Genomic DNA, 22,686 nt, shown 5'->3' on the forward strand with positions numbered 1-22,686 from the left:
AACATTTTTTTAAGAAATTGTGTATTACTTTACGACTTCTTTTTATTACTTTCGATATTTTCGCTACTGATAACTGTTGCTGTTTTAGTTCAAGAATTTGCTTTTTTTCAGACTCGTTTAATTTTTTTCCGCGTCCCATACTTACAAATTTATATAATATTGTACTGTAATCTTTACTCGTTGATAGATCATGAAATACTGAGCATTTCTAAACATATTAACAGAGTGTGCTATCATTTCGACCTTAGTATGGAACAGTTTTTCTTTGTTGTATACAAACATCTACGACATTGTGATTTATTTCCAGCAAGCCGCATATTCTGAGCTCATAATATTGTTTTGATATTGTACGTTACAGACGAAAAATTTTACATGCGTCATTGAGAAATTAAAGATAGCACACCTGGGCTATCTTTTCGACGAGGAGTGTATTAGCGGGCAAGTGGGCACGCCGATGCCAGTGGGTACAGCAACGGGCAAAGCTACGGACATGTGACTTACAATTAGCGGAGTCGGCAGCTTAGCCGTAGCTGGCCACGTAGCTGTGACAAAGCGTGTGACAAATGCATGCAGCCTTGCCCGCAGAGGCGTGGCTTCGCGTCCGCCGTGCCGTTCTGTGTATGTGCCCAAGCAGAGTCGCCAGATCAAGACTTGTTCTCGCACTCTAATTTCCCCTTCTACCGCGCTATTCCCCACACTTCCGTCGCTGCCCGGTCACTGTCTCTGTCGTGCATACTCCGGTACGAGCAGAGAGAGGGTAAGTTTTTCCCCTCAACTTGTGCTCCTTCCCCTCTTCTGGCGACACTGTCCTCGGGGCAAGAAAACCGCTGCCCGTACGTGCAGACATTGATCAGCTCTGGTTTAGGGACTATTATATGTGTTGTATTTGTGACCAAATACTTTTTGAATTCACTGTACATCTTTAAACAAACGTACCTTTCTTAAGTGGTACTTAAAAATTTATTCCCTATTCTGTGTTTACTAAATACTTAATAAACACAATTATAATTTAAACGTATGTTAATGCGTTCTTGAATACACACCTAATAGAATTCAGCATCAGGGAGAGGGGCATTGTAATAAGACTTCCCCTAAGAAGCATTCGTGAATCGAACTATTTACGGATTTCTAGTTTCATTTTTGCTCTACACATTATTGCTCTTCGACTAATAAAACTCGAGCTGACAATCTGCCGTAGGTTCTAACAAATGGTAACAGATAACGGATACGAAAAGAGTCACACCGTTGTGAACGATAAGGCGGAACGACATTGACGAATAGGCTTCCGTGCAGTTCCGCGAGGTTTTCGCGAGTGCAATTCCATTGGCAATGGACTCGAAACCGCTATCATGCACGGTCCAGAGCAATTCCAATAGGCGATCCATTATCTTAAGCGGCGTCAGACCAATCGATTCGCCACTCTCCTTTTTCTGATTCCGTCCCTCCTCCCTCGTAAGGGCCTCCTTCCGTCGCATTTTCATTTTCGCGAAATGTTAAATGTCATTTATATATACATATATATATTTTTTTCTAAACCGGCTACAATGCGCCGCACAGACAAATTTTTGATTTTTATGAAAAAAAATTGTTTTTGAATAGCCTAATAGTACAATTTTTTTCGGAGATACACGCCTGGGAAATAACCTTTTGTCTTCTGGGAATTCATCAGTTTTCAGAGCAATAGTTATGTAATTACTCCGCCTATAATTGAATACTTAGGGGTCTATAAGTTATATGGGTTATTACAAATAGCTTAAACTATTAACTGGCAAAATAAATTTTTCACAAATGTTGTTTAACAGTAAGTAATATAGACTAACCGGAAGCCACGTTGCGTTGCGCTCATTTTTCATTTATGCAGGAATACAAAAAATCCTTTAAGAGACATCGATGTGACACTAATCATTTTGGCAAGGTGTAATACTGATCTAACTTTGAGACCCTTGGGTGCAATGTAAGTTTAAAAATCAACTTTCAGAATTTCTGAAAAATTTCTGAGAAAATCTGAAATAGTTAATTAGAATTAATTTTTTAAATAAAAAATTTAATAATAATTTTTTTACGTTAAATAAACAAAGTTTTCGTTCACTGGACCACTGTCGCAAAATTGCAACAAAAACGGAAAAACGAAAGAAGAGAAGTGAAGAAAATATATAAAAATAAACTATAATAAATAAATAATAATAAATTAACGATAGATAATAATAAGAGGGACTAACGGCACTCCATTTGAAGGCGTTGCCTAGTTATGCATTTGGATTGTCTCACTGGTCAATAAAAGAAATGATAATCGCTTCTTGAAATCACTGTTGTTACGAGCCAGGGCTATGAGCCGCGCGAGAGGCCGGCCAGGGGATTTTTACCCCGGGAATATGGTTTCAATTGTTAGTTAGGTACGCGGACGCACCCGATGCGAAATCGAGGAGCCGCTAGGATAGTTGACGTCGAGGACGCACCTGATGCGAAATCAGGGAACCTCTGGGAGGTTGGTGTCAAACGCAGACGCACCCGATGCGAAATCGAGGAGTCACTAGGGAACACGCGGCGAACCCGATTCGAAAGGAGGTTGTATAAGAGCGCGGACGCACCTGATGCGAAATCAGGGAGCTGCTAGGATGCGGAAGAACCCAATGCGAAATCGGGGATCCCCCTAGGATGGTATAATTTCGTGGACGCACTCAATGCGAAATCGAGGAGCCACTAGGTTGGAGAAATCTTCGTTGAATCGAATTTAAGTATTAGTAAGCCTCGTAACTTCTATATAATAATTTAATTGATACAATCCGAGCGGTTAGATTGTATCGTGTGGGAACGTTCAATTATTATATTAGGATTTTAGGCAATAATTAAGGGTACGCGAGTTAACAAACAAGACAATTTATTCTGAATTGAAATTACTACAAGTGTTGTTGTTTGTGTCGCGAATGAATATAATAAATGTACAATTAGAGGAATTGTTTACCTATGTTGCACGGTGTTGACGCACTGGCAATGCGGGGTTAGATGGCGATTGTTGAATGCCAAATAGAATATATACCGAACTAACGGAATCTATAAGGTTATGAATTGATTCGAAAGGGACTTTAACCCGATCTCACTAGACTTGACGCGACGTGACTGCACGAGTACTGAACCGCGTCTGAATCTTGACTGAACCGCTTCTCGACTAACCGAAGAGGATGAAAATGAACGGGTTTATATACCTTGAAAATGAAAGGGGTACTCTGTTTAAGATCTAATGTCACGTAGGGTCACAGTCACATTTTTTGTCGTTTCTAATGAAAAGCAGGCCTCAGTTAGATTTTCGTTGAAAGGGGTTAATGAAGGTTATCCGGGCTATTTCCTATCAGAATATTGATTAACGGATGCCAGAAGGGAGTGTTTAGAGATTTTGGTATAAAGAAGGCATACAGTATCTTTCGTTAATAAAAGGGGCCTGTTGGGACGCTTTTCGTTCTCAGAAAAGAGATTAGAAATTCTAATCGAAATAAACGTGGAGAACGTCTCCATACGTAACACTGTAATAATGATCGTTGTTTCAGTGATAAGTAACTTTTTGTAATTAATATTTGTTGTTAATTTATTATCACTCATTTCTTACAATTTATTTTTATATATTAAAGATAATTACTTTTTATCTAACGGTTTTGTCATTCTCTTCCCTCCACTTTCCTCCCGTTGTTCCTTCCATGTTCATTGATCCCTCAAAATCAAATCAGATTCTGATAGTATATTTAATTTGCATTTTTGGTCATAAATATCATTGTCATTATTAGACCAAAAACGCGTGACCAAGAACGCAGTAGAATAAAAGTATTGAAAAGTTTTTTTATAAATTCATATACAGGATGTCTCACCTAACTCGAACATCTAAAGTATCTCGCTTGTTTTTTATGACAGAAAAAATTGCAGAGGAAAACATTAGTTGGTTCAGAGGGGCAAATATTATAGTAGGCAAAAAAAACTGTTGAAGGTTATATTTTTTGAGATTTCAAGGTCATCGATGTTTTTTTAAATGGAATGATATATTTTTATTATCGCTATATGATAGCCAAGGTCAAGACGAATTCAACGACCTGTAATATTATCACCTCCGCGTGACCTTGAGTTTGTTATCACCAACGATTCTACACCACACATTTACACTCCATAGACGCTGGTGTACAACTTGTCGAAGTCATTTCGGGTTTTCAATGCACCAATAATGCATATTATGTGTATTCAGTTGTCCATGGTTAGAAAAAGTAGCTTCGTCAGTAAAGAGAACGTCATAAAAGAAATGTTCATTTCTTTGTATTTGCTGCAATGCCCATGTACAAAAAGCAACACGATTCTCAAAGTCATTGCCACCAAGCTCCTGATGTAAGGAAATATGGTATGGATGAAAATGACGTTGCAATATTCGGGACACACTTGCTTTGCAAATGCCTAAGAACATCCAATTTTTCGACAACTTGTAGTAGGATCAATATTGACTGTAGCCAATACAAAAGTTTCGGCATCTTCTCCAGTTTCAGGCTTTGCTCGTCTTCTGTTTAGTGATTTAACACTCCCTTTTCTACAAAACAATTGACCTATGCGGTCAAAACTTTGTCGAGGACGATGATTTCTCTCAGGGTATTTTTCTGCGTACAGTTGAGATGATTGTACTGAGTTACTTTTAGCCTCACCCATAAACTAAAATCATCTCTATCTTTTCTGCATCACTGTACACTATCGTTTCAGAGAAGTAACGTTATCTTTCACAATCAAATAAATCCCGAAGAATTTCTTAAACGTACTGATATCAGTCATCATAAGGAGAAGAATTTGTATCAGTGTTTACAATTTATTGTAAGCGTGTTTACAGTCAATAGTCAAAGTTCAAGAACATTTCGTGAAACCCTAGGGGACATGTCATCGTTGTTTCACTATTTAGGTCAAGTGTCCTACTTTTATGAATTTTGCGTACTCGACGTCACGTGAAGGTCATAATATTACAGGTCGTTGGATTCGTCTTGACCTCGGATATCATATAGCGATACTAAAAATATATCATTCCATTGAAAAAAAACTTCGATGATCTTGAAATCTCAAAAAATATAACCTTGAACACATTTTGTTGCTCATCGTAATATTTGTCCCCCTGAACCAACTAATGTTTTCCGTTGACATTTTTTTCTATCATAAAAAACAAGCGAGATATTTTAGATGCTCGAGTTATGTAAGACACCCTGTATAAAAACGTGCATGAACTTTTCAATCTGTATAGTTTACACTTTACTAAGTTTCAATTTATAATATTTTCGAGAAAAACCGTGTCTTCAGTTTTCCACCCACTACATCATGCACCACATCTGAAAAAAATGATTGATGGGTTATGAAAGCGTCAGCATTATCCACGGTTTATTGTTATACGATTTCTTTTTACGAAAATATAATAGTTTAAATATCGACAACTTATCGAAAATTGGAAATTTACTATTCAATTATGCCTTCTGGTACCGCTGTACTTTGAAACTGAAAAAAACGCTTTAAGAATTTAGACCTGAAGTATCTCTTTTAAAAAATTCAACGCTTGAAAGGCTACCAGATAATTGATATTTTAAGGGTTAAATACGTGAAAGGCGTTTCGACTCTTTAATAAACTGATGAAGTTTATTGAAAACTTAAAAAGTTTCACTTTGGAAGCTACTCAAGCTTCACTTGAATAAAAACACACTTTCCATTCAGTGTGTACTTACTTGGGAAACCTAACGTAATTTCGGCAATACTTACCCTATCTAAATACTTAATGATCTTTCTCCAGGTTGCGGTAGCATAACGCCGAAATCCACGTGGGGTAAAATCGCGACCATGGGTTACGCCAGCCTCGGGATCCCGTTGACTGTGGTTTACCTATCGAGCGCCGGAGGTCTGTTATCCAGATGTGCCAGAGGTGTCTTTACACGTGCTCTTTGCTGCTGCCTTTGTTCGAATTGCGGCTATTGTTGCTACGATGAAAGAAGAATGGAGGTGAGCGAAGAAACATTAATTGATAGAATATTTCTCGTAAAATGTCAAATGAAACACATCTATAGTACAGGTACAATTAACTATTACATTGTCCCGAATCTAAACTCTGGAAGTTCCATATTATTCGAATTCAAACGAGCATTGATTAAAGATTTTTTACTTTTCATACATATACAATACATATATTGCTCTTTGCTTTGTTGCTCTCTTCCAATTAACAATGTCTTGATAGGTGGAAGTCATTTGTATCCCAAATAGATACAGATTTTGCATGAACTCTGCACTCGTACAGGAACGAAAGGACAAGGAAATATATTTGCTGTTTATAAATGAATATATTACAATTTAAAGATTATTAGAAATTATTGGAAGTTTTAGTAAAACAATGTGATAACCTATTAATTTTAGAGGAATTCAACACGATCGTGAAAAAAAAGAAAATAGTGGAGAGTCTTGCACACGTAAATTCCTTAGGCATATGTATATACAGTCAGTCAAAAAAGTCTCCGTACACCGTACAAGAATTTATTTAAAGTTGCATAATTTTAAAGGAAATGGTAATAAATAAATAATTCTTTCGTTGTTATATTCAGAAATATAACATTAATTATTAGTGCAAACAAAAAGATGTTACATGCATTTGTTAACAAATAAACGAACTAAAATGACGAGCATAACAAAAATGAGGTCAAAAAAGTCTCCGTACAGAGACTGTGAGCGTGTAAATTTATTTCCTTTGTTAACGGTTCAGCTGAATGTTTACAAATAACTCTCAAGGAAACACTCTATGGTCAAGTATAATTTAGTTGCTTGACTGTTAGCAAGAATAAAAGACGTTTTCGCGAAAAAATTTCTCCGAAATGGAAGTACCACTTGCGACCAGAGATTTAATTATAAAATTAAGAGAAGATTCATTATCCATTAGAAAAATAGGTCAAATAGTAAAAAGGACACATTCTTCGGTACAATATATTTTTGAGAAATACGCAAAAACTAAATCTATTCAAAGTTTACAACGTACAGGTCGACCACAAAAATTAGATACTAATCATAAACGTGCAATCCTACGAACAATTCGTTGTGATCCACAAACGAGTGCACCAATATTGGCCAGTATGATAGAAAATGACTATAATATAAAAGTAGTGCCTGAAACTATTCGAAATGTTATGAGAAAAGCTGGATACAATAGTCGTACAGCCAGGAGAACACCGTTCGTAAGTAAAGTTAATAAAAGAAAACGTTTTGAATTTGCGAAGGCACACGTTAATAAGGATCAAAGCTTTTCGAATAATGTTATATTTAGTGATGAATGTAAATTCACTATTTTTACTTTGGAGGGAAATGTTAAAGTGTGGAGAAAACCAAATGAACAGATGAAACTCAAAAAACTCCCATCGTTTAAATAAGGAGGCGCCAGCGTGATGGTGTGGGGGTGTATGAGTGTAGCAGGGGTGGGAAATTTAGTCTTTATTGACGGTATAATGGATCAGCATAAATATTTGAACATTTTGAAAGAAAATTTAAAAAACAGTGCCAGAAAATTACATCTTGAAGAGTCGTTTATCTTCCAGCAGGATAACGACCCTAAGCACATGGCTAAGAAAGTAAAGGAATGGGTATTATACAATGTCCCGAAACAGCTGCATACACCTCCACAATCTCCCGACATTAATGCAATCGAACATTTGTGGGGAGCAATAAAAAGAAATTTGAAAAAATACACAATAAAAAACAAGGAAGACCTAAAATCTAATATATTGTTGGAATGGGAAAATATTCAGCCAAGTACAATACAAAAATTAGTTCAAACAATGCCAAAGAGGATGCAAGAAATTATAAAATTAAAAGGCGGTCCAACTGATCACTAATTAACAAATTATGAATAATAGTGTTACATGTACAGAGACTTTTTTGACCTCGTTTTCGTTGAGTTTTACTTTTTCCTTTGTTTATTTGTTAACAAATAAATGTAATATAGCTTTTGTTGCACTGTTAATAAATGTTATGTTTAGTGAACATAATAACGCAAGAATTATTTATTTATTACCATTTCCTTTAAAATTGTGCAACATTAAATAAATTCTTGTACGGTGTACGGAGACTTTTTTGACTGACTCTAGGTACTGATGCATGAAAAGATGTATGATGTTCAATCCTCATGAGACCGAAAAGCGATACATTTCTCTTGCACGGTAAAATATGAATATCTTCACTATTATACAGAGTGAATGTAAACTGTGGTACAGCAGGAAAGTGGAGTTATATTTCTCAGAGGAACAATAACTGATAAGTAGAGCAAATGAGAGATTAAATATTTTAAAATACATGAAATACAACACTTATTATTTACGTAATGTTAAAAAGGCACCTACATCATATTCATACATATATTATTTTGATCAATATACATATATACAGGGTCCCCCCGTTAAGTTATGTCACCATTTTTTAGGCATTTCCGATAGTGCAATTAAAAAATGGTTTTAGACAAAAGTTTGTCAATACTTGGCGAGTTACACGTCCGCATATTCTTAAATCTAAAAAAATACTCTTTACGTAAAAAAGTAAAGGTCACCTTGACTTTTTTAAATGGCACCACATGTTTTGGACATAATAGAATTGTTGCTGACGTCGAGATGAATTCAACAGTGTTTTATACTATGACCTTGAAATGACCTCAAACTCGAAAATTTTGTGCTAACGTAACTTTAATGAAAAATTATTTCTTCGTTTTTTCATTGCATTAATGTTTATCGTAAATGAAAATATTTTCCACATTGAAAAACTGAATAATGATAATAATAGAAGCATAGAAGAATTTGTTTGAGCGAAATTTCACGAAACAATTCTCAAGTATAACCCTTCCTTTGGCGTCTCTAGATGTATGTAATCCTCGAATAATTTGTGTATTTTTTTATTTGCAAATCCGTGTACACAAAGTTTATCTTTCCATGTTGATCTTGATAAGATAAATTTGGAAAGGAATATTGCAAAACAGTGCGGGAAAGTGAAGGCACTTTCTTGGTAGATCGATCTTAAAATTGCTTTTAAATTGACATGGGCCCAGGAGAAGGAGAGGCGAATGAGGAAGAAAAGGCAGCAGGAAGAACTGGCTCAGCAGCAACAGCAATTGCAGTTACAGGAGCCCTTTTATGTCCGCGCAAATGCGTCAACGTTCACGAGCACAGTGGAAATTAAGGCCAGCCCAAAGGACGAAGTGTCGAGTCTTGGCTCCGGTGACAGGCCAAACGTTACTATACTCGCACCAATCAGCATTTGTCTCGGTGCAATACTGTGCTACATTGTGGCAGGCGCTTTTACTCTGCACAAGTTGGACGACTGGTCCTTTGTGGGTACGTTGCAAAAGAGAATCCCGATTTTTCCCGAACGAAACGCATTGCCTCAAAAGGGATATATAGTCAACGATATGCATCAGAAAATGTCAAAAATTATTTAACGTGCCTTACCTACCACGGAAGTGAATTTCTAATTTTCATAGAGATTAGTATATTCCAATTAAAAACGATTACCTGATGAAATATTTACTGATTTACTGATTGAATGCGGACAATAAAGAATTCAGATAGCATCGGTTCGGATAATCGAGCTTATGCTACATCGTCAATTAAACAAATAAATATGATCCAAATCGTATTAAGTTTGGCCTCTTTATGTTCAGTAAAATGTCACAACTATAGTGGTGAAAATCTCATGAAAAAATAAGTAAAACCAATAAAGTTTTGTCATTACATTAGTAATGTCTCAACGATATATCTACTCCTATATCATGTCATACTATCGTGGGAAAATTTTTCTCTCCCATATATTTATAGGGACATTACACTGTGGTCCTTTATTTTAATAGCAATATTGTGTGTTGAAAATCAGTAACAAAAAGAGTCCAATTTTTCCAAAATTGAGATTTTGATACCTGTAAAATGTTTCTAGAAAATGAGGCCAAACTTTTTTAGAAAAATCCCAAAATTAACTTATTTTTGGAAGAAATTTTTTCAGCAGAACTATTATACTTTTTACATTACGATTTTGCGCACACATTTATGGGTATTTGAAGTACATAAATTGTTTTTTTTTTTAAATCAAAAACAATAAAAATGACGAGTTATATACATTTTTATGAAGTATGTTTTAGAAAATATTTGTTGAGCGTTGCCATGATTCTGGTCCTTTTGCTTCTGTTGATTGAAAACCAAAAAATGATGAATTATATTTAATCAGTACACATAAATGTGACTAAGTCCGAATCAAAATAAATTGAAAATCTTGATTATTTACAAAATGGAGGAATTTTCAATTTTGATTTTTGTAATATTTCTCCGCGTTTAATATAATTATTTAATGTGTAACTATTAAGAGCCAAGACTCCGTAATTCACAATGAGGTAGAGCGACTACGTTACCGACAAAATTAGGCGGAACATGATTTTACGTGTCTCAACTTTTCGTCCTTATATGAGAATATTTTTCACTGGGGAAGGGCTCACTCTAAAGAGGAGTGTTCAATCTAACGCGCTGGTCATGAACAGACGAAACTATGCAGATATTTGGCAATATAAATATTAGAAGTAGACCAAAAACCGCACAATGTACATGCCGTGCAATCCAAGCATTTTTATGCCATTGGATTAGTTTTCTGGATGAAATCGAGAGTAGCGCACGCTAGAAAATATCTCCAGAAACAAATTGAGCTATTTTTTGTCTTGATTCTCTGCGAAATAAAGCCAAAAACTTGAAACACGTTTCTGGCGTCAGAATTCATAATATCGATAATGCAGAGCAAAACATGTGACAACGACCCGTCGGATCAAACCAAAACGGATCTTAAGTCTGTGTCTGAAGACTGTGAACGGAAATTATACAGCAGTTACCGACCTGCTGACTCTGAAAAAGTCACGTGACTACCCTTCGCCCTTAATGATATAAACATTTGTGTATTTAGACGATTTATCTGAAATGAATATTCGATAGAATTGAATTGAATTGTATTTTTAATATATTCAGTTGTAATATTAATAATGTACAATTATTGAGATTGTACCGATGCATCTATGAGAATTTGTTCAACAAACTTATTTCTTTGGGCATATATTATTGTAATAATGGCTCAAAATTTAATAGATAAATTCTTGCTATTTTTATAAAGTATTGTAAAGTATCCCATTTTAACGCTCCGTAATCCTAATGTTAAGGATTAAAGAAAATGGATTCTTCGAAAGTTCAAAACCAAAATACCCCCTTAAATCTAGAATCGGAAGGCACTTTGATTGAAGAACCGATAGATTTTCATTTAAGATTACGCCAGCAATGAAAGGGTTATATTGTGCATTTAACCGTCTTGTTTCTTATTTGATCGCAGATGCAAGCTACTTCTGCTTCATGAGCATGAGCACGATTGGGTTCGGCGATATGGTTCCCGGTTCCTACCCCCGTCAGAATCTTTACGAGTCGAGGAACGTAACCATTTGGTTTTGCTCCTGCTACATAATGTCTGGGATCGCAATCACCGCGATGTGCTTCAACATCCTCCATGATGAGATCGTCCATAGGCTCAGCCATCAGGTGGAAAAACCGGAGCCGATCAAAGCCAGTCCAAGTGTGGACGAGCTGTCAACGGATCCTTTCGCGTTGACCTCGTGACAATTTCCGTCTGGCAACCTGTGCCACAGGAACAGCAACGACGAGAACGACATATGCGGAACAGATCCACCTACCAGTCTGTTCGCCCACGAGAACGAAATCAATATCTTAAAGGACTGTTTCAATCAGGTAGACGTCACTAGAGACTGCAAGCCGATTCTGAAGCTCGAGGATCACGTGCCGTCGATTCCTAGTGTTTACATGTTGCCGAAAGTTGACGAAGAGACCGAGGAGAATACGGAGATGTAAAACTTTACACTTCTTGTAGTCCGAACAAGTATGCTTGATCTAGGCAACAATGTGAAAAGTAACCCGGCGGATATAGATGAAACGCAAGATATATGTATGTTAAAAATAGAGTAATACTCGTTCTATTATGACGATATAACGTGTGCACGCGCGTGCTTCAGCGTATAGCGAAAGGTCGTTCGATAAAGTTCATCGTTCGTGTTGATCGCAAGAACAATTTTTTTCAATCGTCTTTCCGACTGAATCTTCTCGGGAAGAGAAATACTCCTTCTAGACCAGTGCCGGGCACGTTTGCTTCAATTCAGGCAAAATCGTCCCCACCATAGCCCGCCCACTATCCCCTTCCAGTGAGCGCCGTTACCGTGGGGCAACGAAAACGCGAGACACCAGCGAACGCGACGAAAGCGTGCGCTGCACGGAGGACCGATTGATGGGGGAAGCAAGCGTTCGAGGGGCCCCAAACGTGCCCAGCACTATTCTAGAGAATCAAGGAATCCATTGTTTTTAAACACTCATTTAAATAACAGATATTTAACTAGCGTTGTCGTGCAGAGTTATTTTCGACTGTACATTAACTGCTCCGAAGAAATAATTCCGAGCGAAACGCAAAATACAAGCAATGTATTCGCATTGCACACGAGAAACACAGAGATTTCAAAGAAAGTACGTAAGTGCAATGTCGGTTCCGAGATTAACATGAAAGTGCTTCTTTATCCCAGTCAATTTCAATCTTGTCGCTCTTATCGAATACAATGTTTCACAATTACAAACTAACATCAAACTTTTTTTACAATTACTTTTCAACTTTTGTGTTACGATAAGAAAAGGGGTGATTCCACATTTAAAAAATAAGTGGGAAATGTAGAATGAAATTATGTCATATTCTGTTGAATAGGTATCATGTGACAGGTCTGTTCACGACCGACCGATTCTACTCTCTGCAAATGCTAGGCGCGCGGACTTTACGGGTTTTCAAAGACAATTTTCTCGAATACAAAGCCTCGTGTGAACAAATTTTATTCTACATTTTCGACTTATTTTATTACGTAGAATCGCCCCCTTTTCAGTTGTACCACCAATTACACCGATCAATTGGTATATCGAAAACATATAGCAGCCAAGTTCATTTGTTTCAGTCAACCAATCGAAATGGCGATATCCGTGTAAACCGAGCTCAAGCTTAAGCATATAGAGCTAGTATACTCATCGGCACCATGTTTGATAAGTCCGGTAATGGTACCGTAGAAGTTCTAGCAGCAAGTAGGATGTCTTGAAGGTGCACGAAGTGTATCCTAAATGTTCCACGAATTTCGAGAACTGTCTACAAACGTTTCTACGTTAATTCAAGATTGCTCTTAACGAACTTTGTTACTGTACATCAGTTTTGAAAATGAATGACGACATGAGAAATCAAATGAAATATTTTCTAACTGCTGATATAAAAGTGATATAACAATATCGCTGATATAACAATATCGAACGACTTTCTTTTTAATGTGAGTTCAGCAGCTGCATAGTTGTTTCTATTCGGCACTCGGAAATGACATACCAACTTACATTGAAACGGACTCAATGTTTTTACATTACATCCCCACACAGATAAACCTTGTAACTCCATATTTAAACATTCGCAAAATAAAAACATTCTTACTTGTAATATAACTGTATTAATTTCTGTGTCTAGTCCGTGAGATGGAACGTTTCTATGTAATAAAATACGTATGTGCATGCGTATACACATGTACCAGTGTTTCTCATGTTCTACGCATTAAACGATTGTTCACGTACAAACGATTTGATTGAAATATTCTCCACCACTGCCGTAAACAAAAACTGTTACCTGTACGAATTTTAACGTATAAGCGCTGATAAATCTAATACCGTAACGGATGAATTTTCTACGAGGAAGGGAATTCGGTAAGCTTTTATACCCGTAATCTGTAAAAGTTCAATTTTTCAAGGAAACTTTAACTTTTGTACATATCTACCATTATTATCGATTTTTACTCGAAAGTTTTTATATTCTATAATACTTTTAACAAATTGTTTGTACTATAAGTTCGCAGGTTGCCCACAATACCGTGATCGATAATCAAATAACAATTATGAGAATGGAATCGATCACTCCTAGTATAAATATTCCACCGAGCCAACGACTAGACGCAGAAATTATCTGTGACAAATGAAATCACATTCCACTACTGTGCTCAAGAACAATAACTAAAGTACTGTTACAAGATAAGCACTAATCTTTAAGAGTGTTGCGTATGAAACTACCCATATTGTTTAATATTGATATTTGTCATAGACTATGAGATTATGGAGTGCGTAATGTATAGTCTGTTACAGTTAGCTGTAAAATACTGTTGTCCTCGTCGAGTACAATGCAGATCGCATAAATTGCAGAACACTCGCGTAATACTTTTTGCTAAATTATAACAATGCAATTGTTTTCCTTCCTTCTCCTTGCCGGTAACTTTTAAAATATTACTTTTACAAATCGAAGAATATTCGATTAATTTCTGATATTTTAGCTACGAGGAAATCCAATAAAAACACAGTGCACGTAATACAAACAGTAATTTATCAACATTTTACTTATAATCGATCAATCTTATGACACACGGCAAAATTATTGAGGTAATATGTGCTCAACATTCTGGCATTTTCCTACTAACAAGCAAACTTTTTAGTCATCCAAAATTCATACTGCAATAGATTGCTAAGATTACCTTGATGACGGTAACATAGTATGGTAAAATGCGCTACGTCACTTAAACTACGCCAAACTTAAATACCAGCTATGTATGTTGCACGATTAATCTGCAAAAGGAGAGTTAATTCCAACGAGCCTACAATAAAGGATAAACGATTATTCTGCAATCCTGAAAATAGTGTGTGGCATCTGCTCGGTACGTCCGACGAAAAAACATAGTGTGTAGTGGTGACTTAGAAGTGACCTTTTTCTGTTTCTTGTAACATATCATAAGATGTAAGCGAATGAAATGCTGAGATCTTTTCGCATTGGAAAGGAGGAGAAGAAGAAACGAGTGACCGATAAAACAATCGACACAGTCCCAATCTTTGGATCGCCTAGCATCGGGCCATTGGTTTCGACTGTGCAGCAAAATTGGCAAGCGAATTTCGTACGGCGGCGTCTAATAACAATCGATATTAGCTTGAGCAGTTGCTAGAGTTATCGTTATCACTCCGTTGGTGATTCGATGGAGGATCACGGACGGTAACCAAGCCAAACTTTACTTTGGTACTTGCACCAGCCCATCCAGCCACCGATTCAACCCAGCTAACCGAGCAAACTTCCTCACACTCATTCGATATCATTGTGAAAGACCATATGCGGCGTTTCTAGGTGCCGACATTTCGACAATTTATAAGTGAGTCACAATTATACTACCTCTGTCGGAAAGTATTCCACCGAATAAATCGAGCATCTCTTCTAAACATTATTCACATACAAAATCTCAATGCTAATGAAATGGCCATCTTTAGTAAAAATAAAAATTTAATCTAGAAATATGTTTTCCTTTTTCTCGGTGGTACGAAAAAATAATCGAAGCAATAAGGGTTAAAAGTGGTCTATATTTATCACATTGCTTACATCATTCTCTGTAACGTTCACATTCAAGTGAAACTGATTGTTTTCTTTGTATATGGCCGACTGTTCTTCTCTATTTCTTTAAACTACGAAAGGATCATTTTTCATTTCGAACAGGGTAAGGGACCCAATTACTGTGACGGTAAGAATTACTGTGCGCCTATATCAATTATACTTATTTTTAAAGCATAATGAATATAAAAAAGAAATATTACATTTTTTCCATTAAAATCAGTTGATATATACATATTTTTTAATATTCATTACTTACATATGCTTTAAAAATACGTCTGATTAATGTAGGTACAGTAATTGAGTCTCTTACCGTATTCATTCAAATAATTGCTTCAGTTATCGCCTAATTAATGTAGGATTGAGACGGGTAATGGGCTAACAAAACTTTGTTTAATAAAACAAAATTTTATTATAAAATGTCCAGAAAATATGATCAACGATACAATCAACCTCTCACGCTCGTGGTTCGGCGACAAAAGACCGCGAGGCCCGGCACCTCTGAGCATTTTATTTGTTTTTCCGAGTTCTCGAATTTTCCATGATCGTAACGGTCGCCATGCTTCTCGAAGCTTTCCATCGCAACGTTCCGAAACGTCGCATCGAGACACCTTCGAGAGGGAACGCTCGCGCTCCCACATTAATTTTGATTGGAACTACTCTACCAGGAGTAGTAATTTCCCTTTTAATCTCGTAACAGTGGAGACAACGAATCAGCGGACATATCGATGATTTCGTTAAGTTTAAAGATTTGTGACAGGCACACTTGTGAAACAATCTTAATCCTCATATAGTACATTCAGAGTCATTCTGAAACAGTTGTGGCCGTGTTTATTTATGTACTGATTCTTTATCCATTTATGCGATGATTAACATAATTTTATATAAATACAGTAAAAAAAGTACATGAACAAATTGTCAATAGTTGGATTATTTTGTTTAAAAAAATAGTACAGCAATACATATACCTGGACTGATTTTAAAGCTCCAAGCCTCTACTTTCGCGGACCACCATTCATTTCTTTTTAGGATACTTGTGCATAATATGAGAGGTGAAAAACTGAGGACGAGTTTTTGGTCGAAAATGCTATACATTGAAAAGTCTGAAAAAGCATAAAAAATTTTGTTTTCTGAATGAATCGATTACAGATTTCAAGATTCAATCTTCCCTTATACAACGACTGCTTCAAACTTAATTTACGATTTTCTTCTGACTCTTTTATAAAACAAAAATGAGTAATGAGTTTCATTGTGTGAGGATATTGTTCCTTGTATTATTGCAGAGATGGCAATAGACCTTCCATTCGAATTTCTGTAAATCGGCTAGAAAAAAATCGTAAATCAAGGTTTAAGCATTCGTTGTAAAGAGGAAACTTCAATCTTTAAATCTACAGCGGTTTCAGTCGCGGGAACAATTTGTCAATGTTTTTTCAGACGTTTCAATTTGCAACATATTGGAGACCACAGATATTTTCAGTTTACGAGCGATTGTGACATACAAAAATATCTTAAATAAAAATGAACGATGGATGGCAAAAGTAGAGGCTTCTATCTTTAAAATGAGTAGTCCAGCTAGATTGTTGCAATATTTTTTTAACGAAATTTGTTTAACGAACTTTATTTGTTTTCTATAGCAATCGGAACCATTCGTCTTTCGGATAAGGTGAAACTAAATCTAAGCTGAAGCAATTAAGATTACTCTTTTTAAGGACAACTACGTCGAATTTGTTCGGTGAACCAAAATTCTTTCCTCAAAATAATTCAGAGTATCCAATAAAATTCTTGAAACTGCAGACGGTCCGGAAGTAAAGCGAGCATAGCTATCGAAGTAAACAGTAAAGGAAAGTTTATAGTACCAACGTACTCGTTTATACGTCGCATAAAATTTGATATCAGAACGTAAGGAATATGTTTTAGAAGCTTCGTTACGTTATTTCAGTTTTAACGATAGGATTGATGGCGTACGCTTCTCTGCTGCTTCAAGACGTTATACGGTCTGACAACGGAACTTGTTTAAAGAAGTTGTAAAATTCTACTATTCAAACAAGTAATCTCCCTTTTTCAAATTGTTATAAATATGAAGTAAAAATTATTTTATGAAATTACATGTTCTGTTTAGAGAATGCTTTATCTGTTGATAAAATTTTTCATCTTAACATACTAGAATAAGGGAAGATGAAACACTGAAGATTAAATAATTACTAGACTGCGAAACTTTATTCAAAACGAACATGTTCTTCATCGATTATGAGAAGCAGGAATTGTATAAAATGTATTTCATCCCTTAATAATTTTGATACATTGAAAAAAACGTATCGATCTTCTTAGATTGTTCTAATCTTTTACTGTTTTATTTAACGCTCGGCCAATTTTTCGTAAATGCATAAAAATCCGCAGTCTAATAATTAAATTAAATTTATGAGCATATGCATCATTAAAAAGAATTAATGACGAATATCTTGAATTTCATACCTGCAGAGATGTAAGAAGTTTAGTTTTACAACAATTGTATTTCTAATTTGAATTTGCAAAATTGTCAACAAGTACCCATTGAGTCAAACGATATTTGGAATTGCCTTCTTAGATTGGCAAAAATTACGTTTAAAACTCTCTGCAAAAAAATGTTAATTTCGCTAAAAATATGTACACCCTTTGATCGTCTTGTAGTATAATTTCTGGTGTTGCAACACAATATGTAAATCCCGGAATTAGGCCACAATAAGAATTAAAATAAAATTATGAGGCATATATGTGCATTATTAAAACTAACTTCTTTTTTGTTAACCCTTTCGGCAAGAATGCCGGATATATCCGGCATCCATCTGATGACCTGTGTGTGTACGAGCGTCGGATATATCCGGCATCCATGTGACAGCCTGTATACACGAGCGCCATCTATAATGGCGGATTTTATATAAATGCCTTTTAATATTAAAACTATAAACGCCACTTGTTAGAGGAAACATTGTTTAATTAAACACAGTTCTTATTTAACGTTTAGGAAAATCTTCATACAAAAGACAACTGACCACGCGCTATGTGTGCATTTTCGGAGCGGCGCACAGTGTGGACAAGCGGGATATACATATGTATCTCACTACACGTGCATATCACGATGTACGATAAATTCCTTTGGCAAATTACATATTAGGAGGAAATTGATATTATTAATCATTGAACAATCATTTAACAATCAATTTTATACATACATATTGTTAATTTTTTTTTTTAATTCATTAATTTTATTGTTAAATTTCATTTTTTGTGAATAATTACCATTACATGTACATTAAACTTGTATAAATTTTCAACGGTGGTTCTATTTATTAATTGCATATAAAACTTCAAATTAACATATAACAAAAACGGCAAAATACATCCTGAGATTCTTATTCGGATATATTACTTGTTATAGTTTTGTTTGCTTAGGATCTATTGTGGAAAATTTTTTAATTTTCTTTTTAAATATATTAGTTGTATTGTTAAATTTTATTTTCTGTTTCCAAACAAATTTGGATTTTTGTCGAAAATTTTGCCATTTATCCGCCACATTCACAGTGCGGAATTTACTTTTATAGAAAAATTCAATATTCGTGTATATCACGAATTATTATTAATAATCAAATAATAATCATTTTTACGCATTCTGAATTTGTTTTTAATATATGTTTTATTTTATGATCACATTTAAAGTACTGAGAACGAGTCGGATAGCGAGTAGCGATTTGTTAAGTTTGTTAATTTTGTTTACTACTATTATAATTTGTTTAAGTTTCTTATTATTAACTTTACGTATGGTTAATTTATTTATTTATTTATTTTAATTTTTTAGTTTTTATAAATACATTTTTTTCAATAAAAATTGTTAATTTCTTGTTAAACTTATTAATTATATTGGTAAAATTCATTTTCTGTGAAGAATTACCTTTATATATACATTAATGACCTTTAGAGAACTGCCCAAAAATAGGCCATTTGTCCGCAGTGTGCTTCGCTTCGTACAGCCGGAGTGTCACGGCGACAGAGCACTCGTACCGAAAGGGTTAATTGTTCGAATAGCATTGCTTAAGTATATTTTGTTACAACTTCGACATAGAAAACTGTAAGCCTTTTTAAAAAGATATCAGTCTGTTTCTTACTTCAATCGCCAAACAACTATGCATCTGATACTATACTTCGATTATAAAGGTGTCCCAAAAATGTTGTACTTCCTTGAAAGAGGTGATTCCCGAGGTCATTTGATGTAACTTTTTCTTGTGTGGAAATGTTTTCCGTGGCTTTGTTAAAGAATTATTACCGAAAAACACGTACCAATAAGAACGCGGTTACAGCGCCTCACGTTGAGTGTGGCGTCAGCATTGGCCGAGTTGTAATCTGTCCACTGTAGCCGCGCTCTGATTGGTTCGTGTTTTTCGGTAATAACTCCTTAACAAAACCGCGGAGACGATTTTCTCAAAGGAAAAAGTCACTTTAAATGAGCTTGGAAATCACCCCTTACGGGGAAGTACAATATTATTGGGACACCCTGTATAACTAATAACAGTGTTCCTTTATAACACACGATCTATGTCCTTTTATCTTAGTCGGTTCCTCTCTAAATCAATATCGTTGATTAAACAAATATCTTTTTCCGTGATTTGGTTCTGTTAAAATTAGCGTAAATCTATATTCACTAAACTCTGCCTGACACACGTTCACAAACCTGAACTAACAATCCACAGCAGACCTACATAATTTTGGAACTACATTCGCAGTTTCAATAATATCTCCTCTCTCGGCTCAGTATTAAACTTTAATAATTCCCAAGTGGATAATCAATCTATACTAATGTACTTGTGCTAAGTACTTTAGCTTGATATTGTGTACAGTGACGATAGCAACTTATTTGACTTTAAATATGCACATTATATTAATATATGAAATATCCCTATCAGTGTCGGTACACAACTTAACTATGTCGAGTCACTTGACACGAACATTGGAGCAGGTAGCGATAAAATTCTGTCTAGAGTTTTCCAATCTGTAAACTTGTTATGCCTTGAGTATACCAATTTGCACAATGAAATTGAAACAAGATCACAAGTGCATACCGTTAATAAAATATTAAGGTAGTTAACAAATCTTATACCTAATAAATTTAAAATAATAAAATTCAATCATTACTTTTTCAAATGTATACGAACACACCAAACATTCTATCTTAAACACTCTTTACTTAATTTGTTTATCAATGAAATCACCGAAGGTATTGCAAATGGCAGTTTTTAAATCTATGCTGATAATTGAACGTTAGAAATAGTTTTAGAATTAAATTTTTCCATATTTTGAAATATAAAAAAAATTAAGTTTAGATTTTAAACGGGTAGATATGTGTATTATTAAGTAAGGTCTATCTAAAAGAATTATTTATTGTATAGTATTTCTACTTATTATAAGCACCAATACATGTCCATTAGTCAAATTTTTGATAGTTACTGATTTGAAAATTAATCTCCGTATGAAAATATGGCATATATGTGAATACACGTATATATCTTTCTGTATGTTGCGTAGAATCATTCTTAACTTATTTTACATGCAGCTCCTTTCTTCATGGGGTTACTCGAACGATTTGGTCACAATATCTAACATCTATATTTATTTTATCTTACAATTGCTATTCCGTATTGCCTCACTTGAAGTTGTTAATATTTCTTCAAAGATAAAAAACTGTGCCTTTATCCTTCTTCACTCTGGTATACATATAGTATATAGTATAACAAAATTCGTTTTCTGTGAAATACAAAAAATTCATATTGAACAGCTACAAGTAATCTTATGTAAGTATGTATCGGCAAGTTTTCTTTTAAAAGCTATACAGGATTCAACTAAGTGTGCCACCTAAATTATATGTAAACTATTTGGTATATGAAAAAATGGTTCAAATGAAAGTTGTATACTATCAAGAGTAGAATAAAGGTCACCTTCGAGTTTCTTTATCGTGAAGGGTAATCTTCTGGTCAAAGGGAGAAATGAATCCTAAATAAACAAAACTATAAGTGTATGTGGGATGAAAAATGAATAGTTACTGAGATAAATAGATAGATATAGATTAGAGATAGATAGATATTATTTCTCTATTAATGATTTTTAATGCAAGTAATGCTCAAATTCCTTGAAAGTCTTTGAAGAACCTTGAAGAAGTCCTTGGAAGAACCCTTTAAAGAAACTCAAGGTGACCTTTATATCTCGATAAAAGAGCACATTCATTAGCTGAATCACCCTTATAATCTGATAAAATTTTTCTATTAGCATTATCGGGATTAAGTAGTTCCAATGTTATTTTACAGAAGCGCATACTGCGGTTAACAATACCGACACGTCGAATCCATTTTCACAAAAGAACTATCTTTTTCATGACCGTATACTATTATCATGTTCCGGTCCAGCGTGTATTCCCATTGAAGATTTTCTTCCCACAAATCTCTTGACCTTGCGTCCTTACGTTCTAGCTTCTTCCCCTATACCTGAGAGAAATATAACCAAATTCAAAGCACTCGTCGACCGCCGTGAAAGTTTAACGCAATAATTTTGCAAAGAAAGTGTCCAGCCAGATTCTAATTTATAGATTTTCGCTTTCGAAACAAACAGGAAAATCTAAACCTCGTCTGGCCACCTTACCGAGTTAATAAATCTACTGCGCTGTTTGTAGTTTCCAAAGGGAATCATTTTAATACTCCACCGGAGATATCATTCACTTTAATACAATTTTGGTTAAATATCTTGTGTTTCTGTGAATTTATTCAGAAGAACATTCAAATCTAAATTAATTTAAATTTTAACCAAACTTTATAGTCATTTTTCATGTTTGGGTATTGTACTACACGAATGTCAGAAAATTAAATTAAATTATTTCGTTTTGCATTGCATCAACTTAATGTCTACTGTTACACCCGATCATTACAATACGGGTGTTATGCATTCATGACAAGATCGAGATGGAGCAATTTAAAACGGTAGAAACATTGAAAGAATTTAAGAATGTCAACATATCATTTGCAACTTATTAGAATTTTTAAAGAAAGGACGAAACATCTATACAGCTACTACTTCTGACAATTGATGCAGACAATTTTTATTTTGCATTGAGATCCGCAGTCTAGTGATAATATAATTTTT

At 34.9% G+C, this 22,686-nt stretch overlaps 1 protein-coding gene across 1 annotated transcript in view; it reads left to right on the forward strand.

The window, feature by feature from the left end:
• LOC143363920 (two pore potassium channel protein sup-9-like) overlaps positions 1-11,651 on the forward strand; it is a gene marked incomplete at its 5' end in the record, with an annotated part of 130,599 nt that extends 118,948 nt beyond the window's left edge. The window contains 3 exons of the mRNA XM_076804450.1: positions 5,789-5,994; positions 9,065-9,350; positions 11,371-11,651. Coding sequence (XP_076660565.1) covers positions 5,789-5,994; positions 9,065-9,350; positions 11,371-11,651 — 773 coding nt within the window. The remainder of the gene's footprint in view (positions 1-5,788; positions 5,995-9,064; positions 9,351-11,370) is intronic.
• Between the last annotated feature and the right edge of the window lie 11,035 nt (positions 11,652-22,686).

Source organism: Halictus rubicundus, unplaced genomic scaffold (genome assembly GCF_050948215.1).
Source record: "Halictus rubicundus isolate RS-2024b unplaced genomic scaffold, iyHalRubi1_principal scaffold0175, whole genome shotgun sequence".
NCBI classification, from domain to species: domain Eukaryota; kingdom Metazoa; phylum Arthropoda; class Insecta; order Hymenoptera; family Halictidae; genus Halictus; species Halictus rubicundus.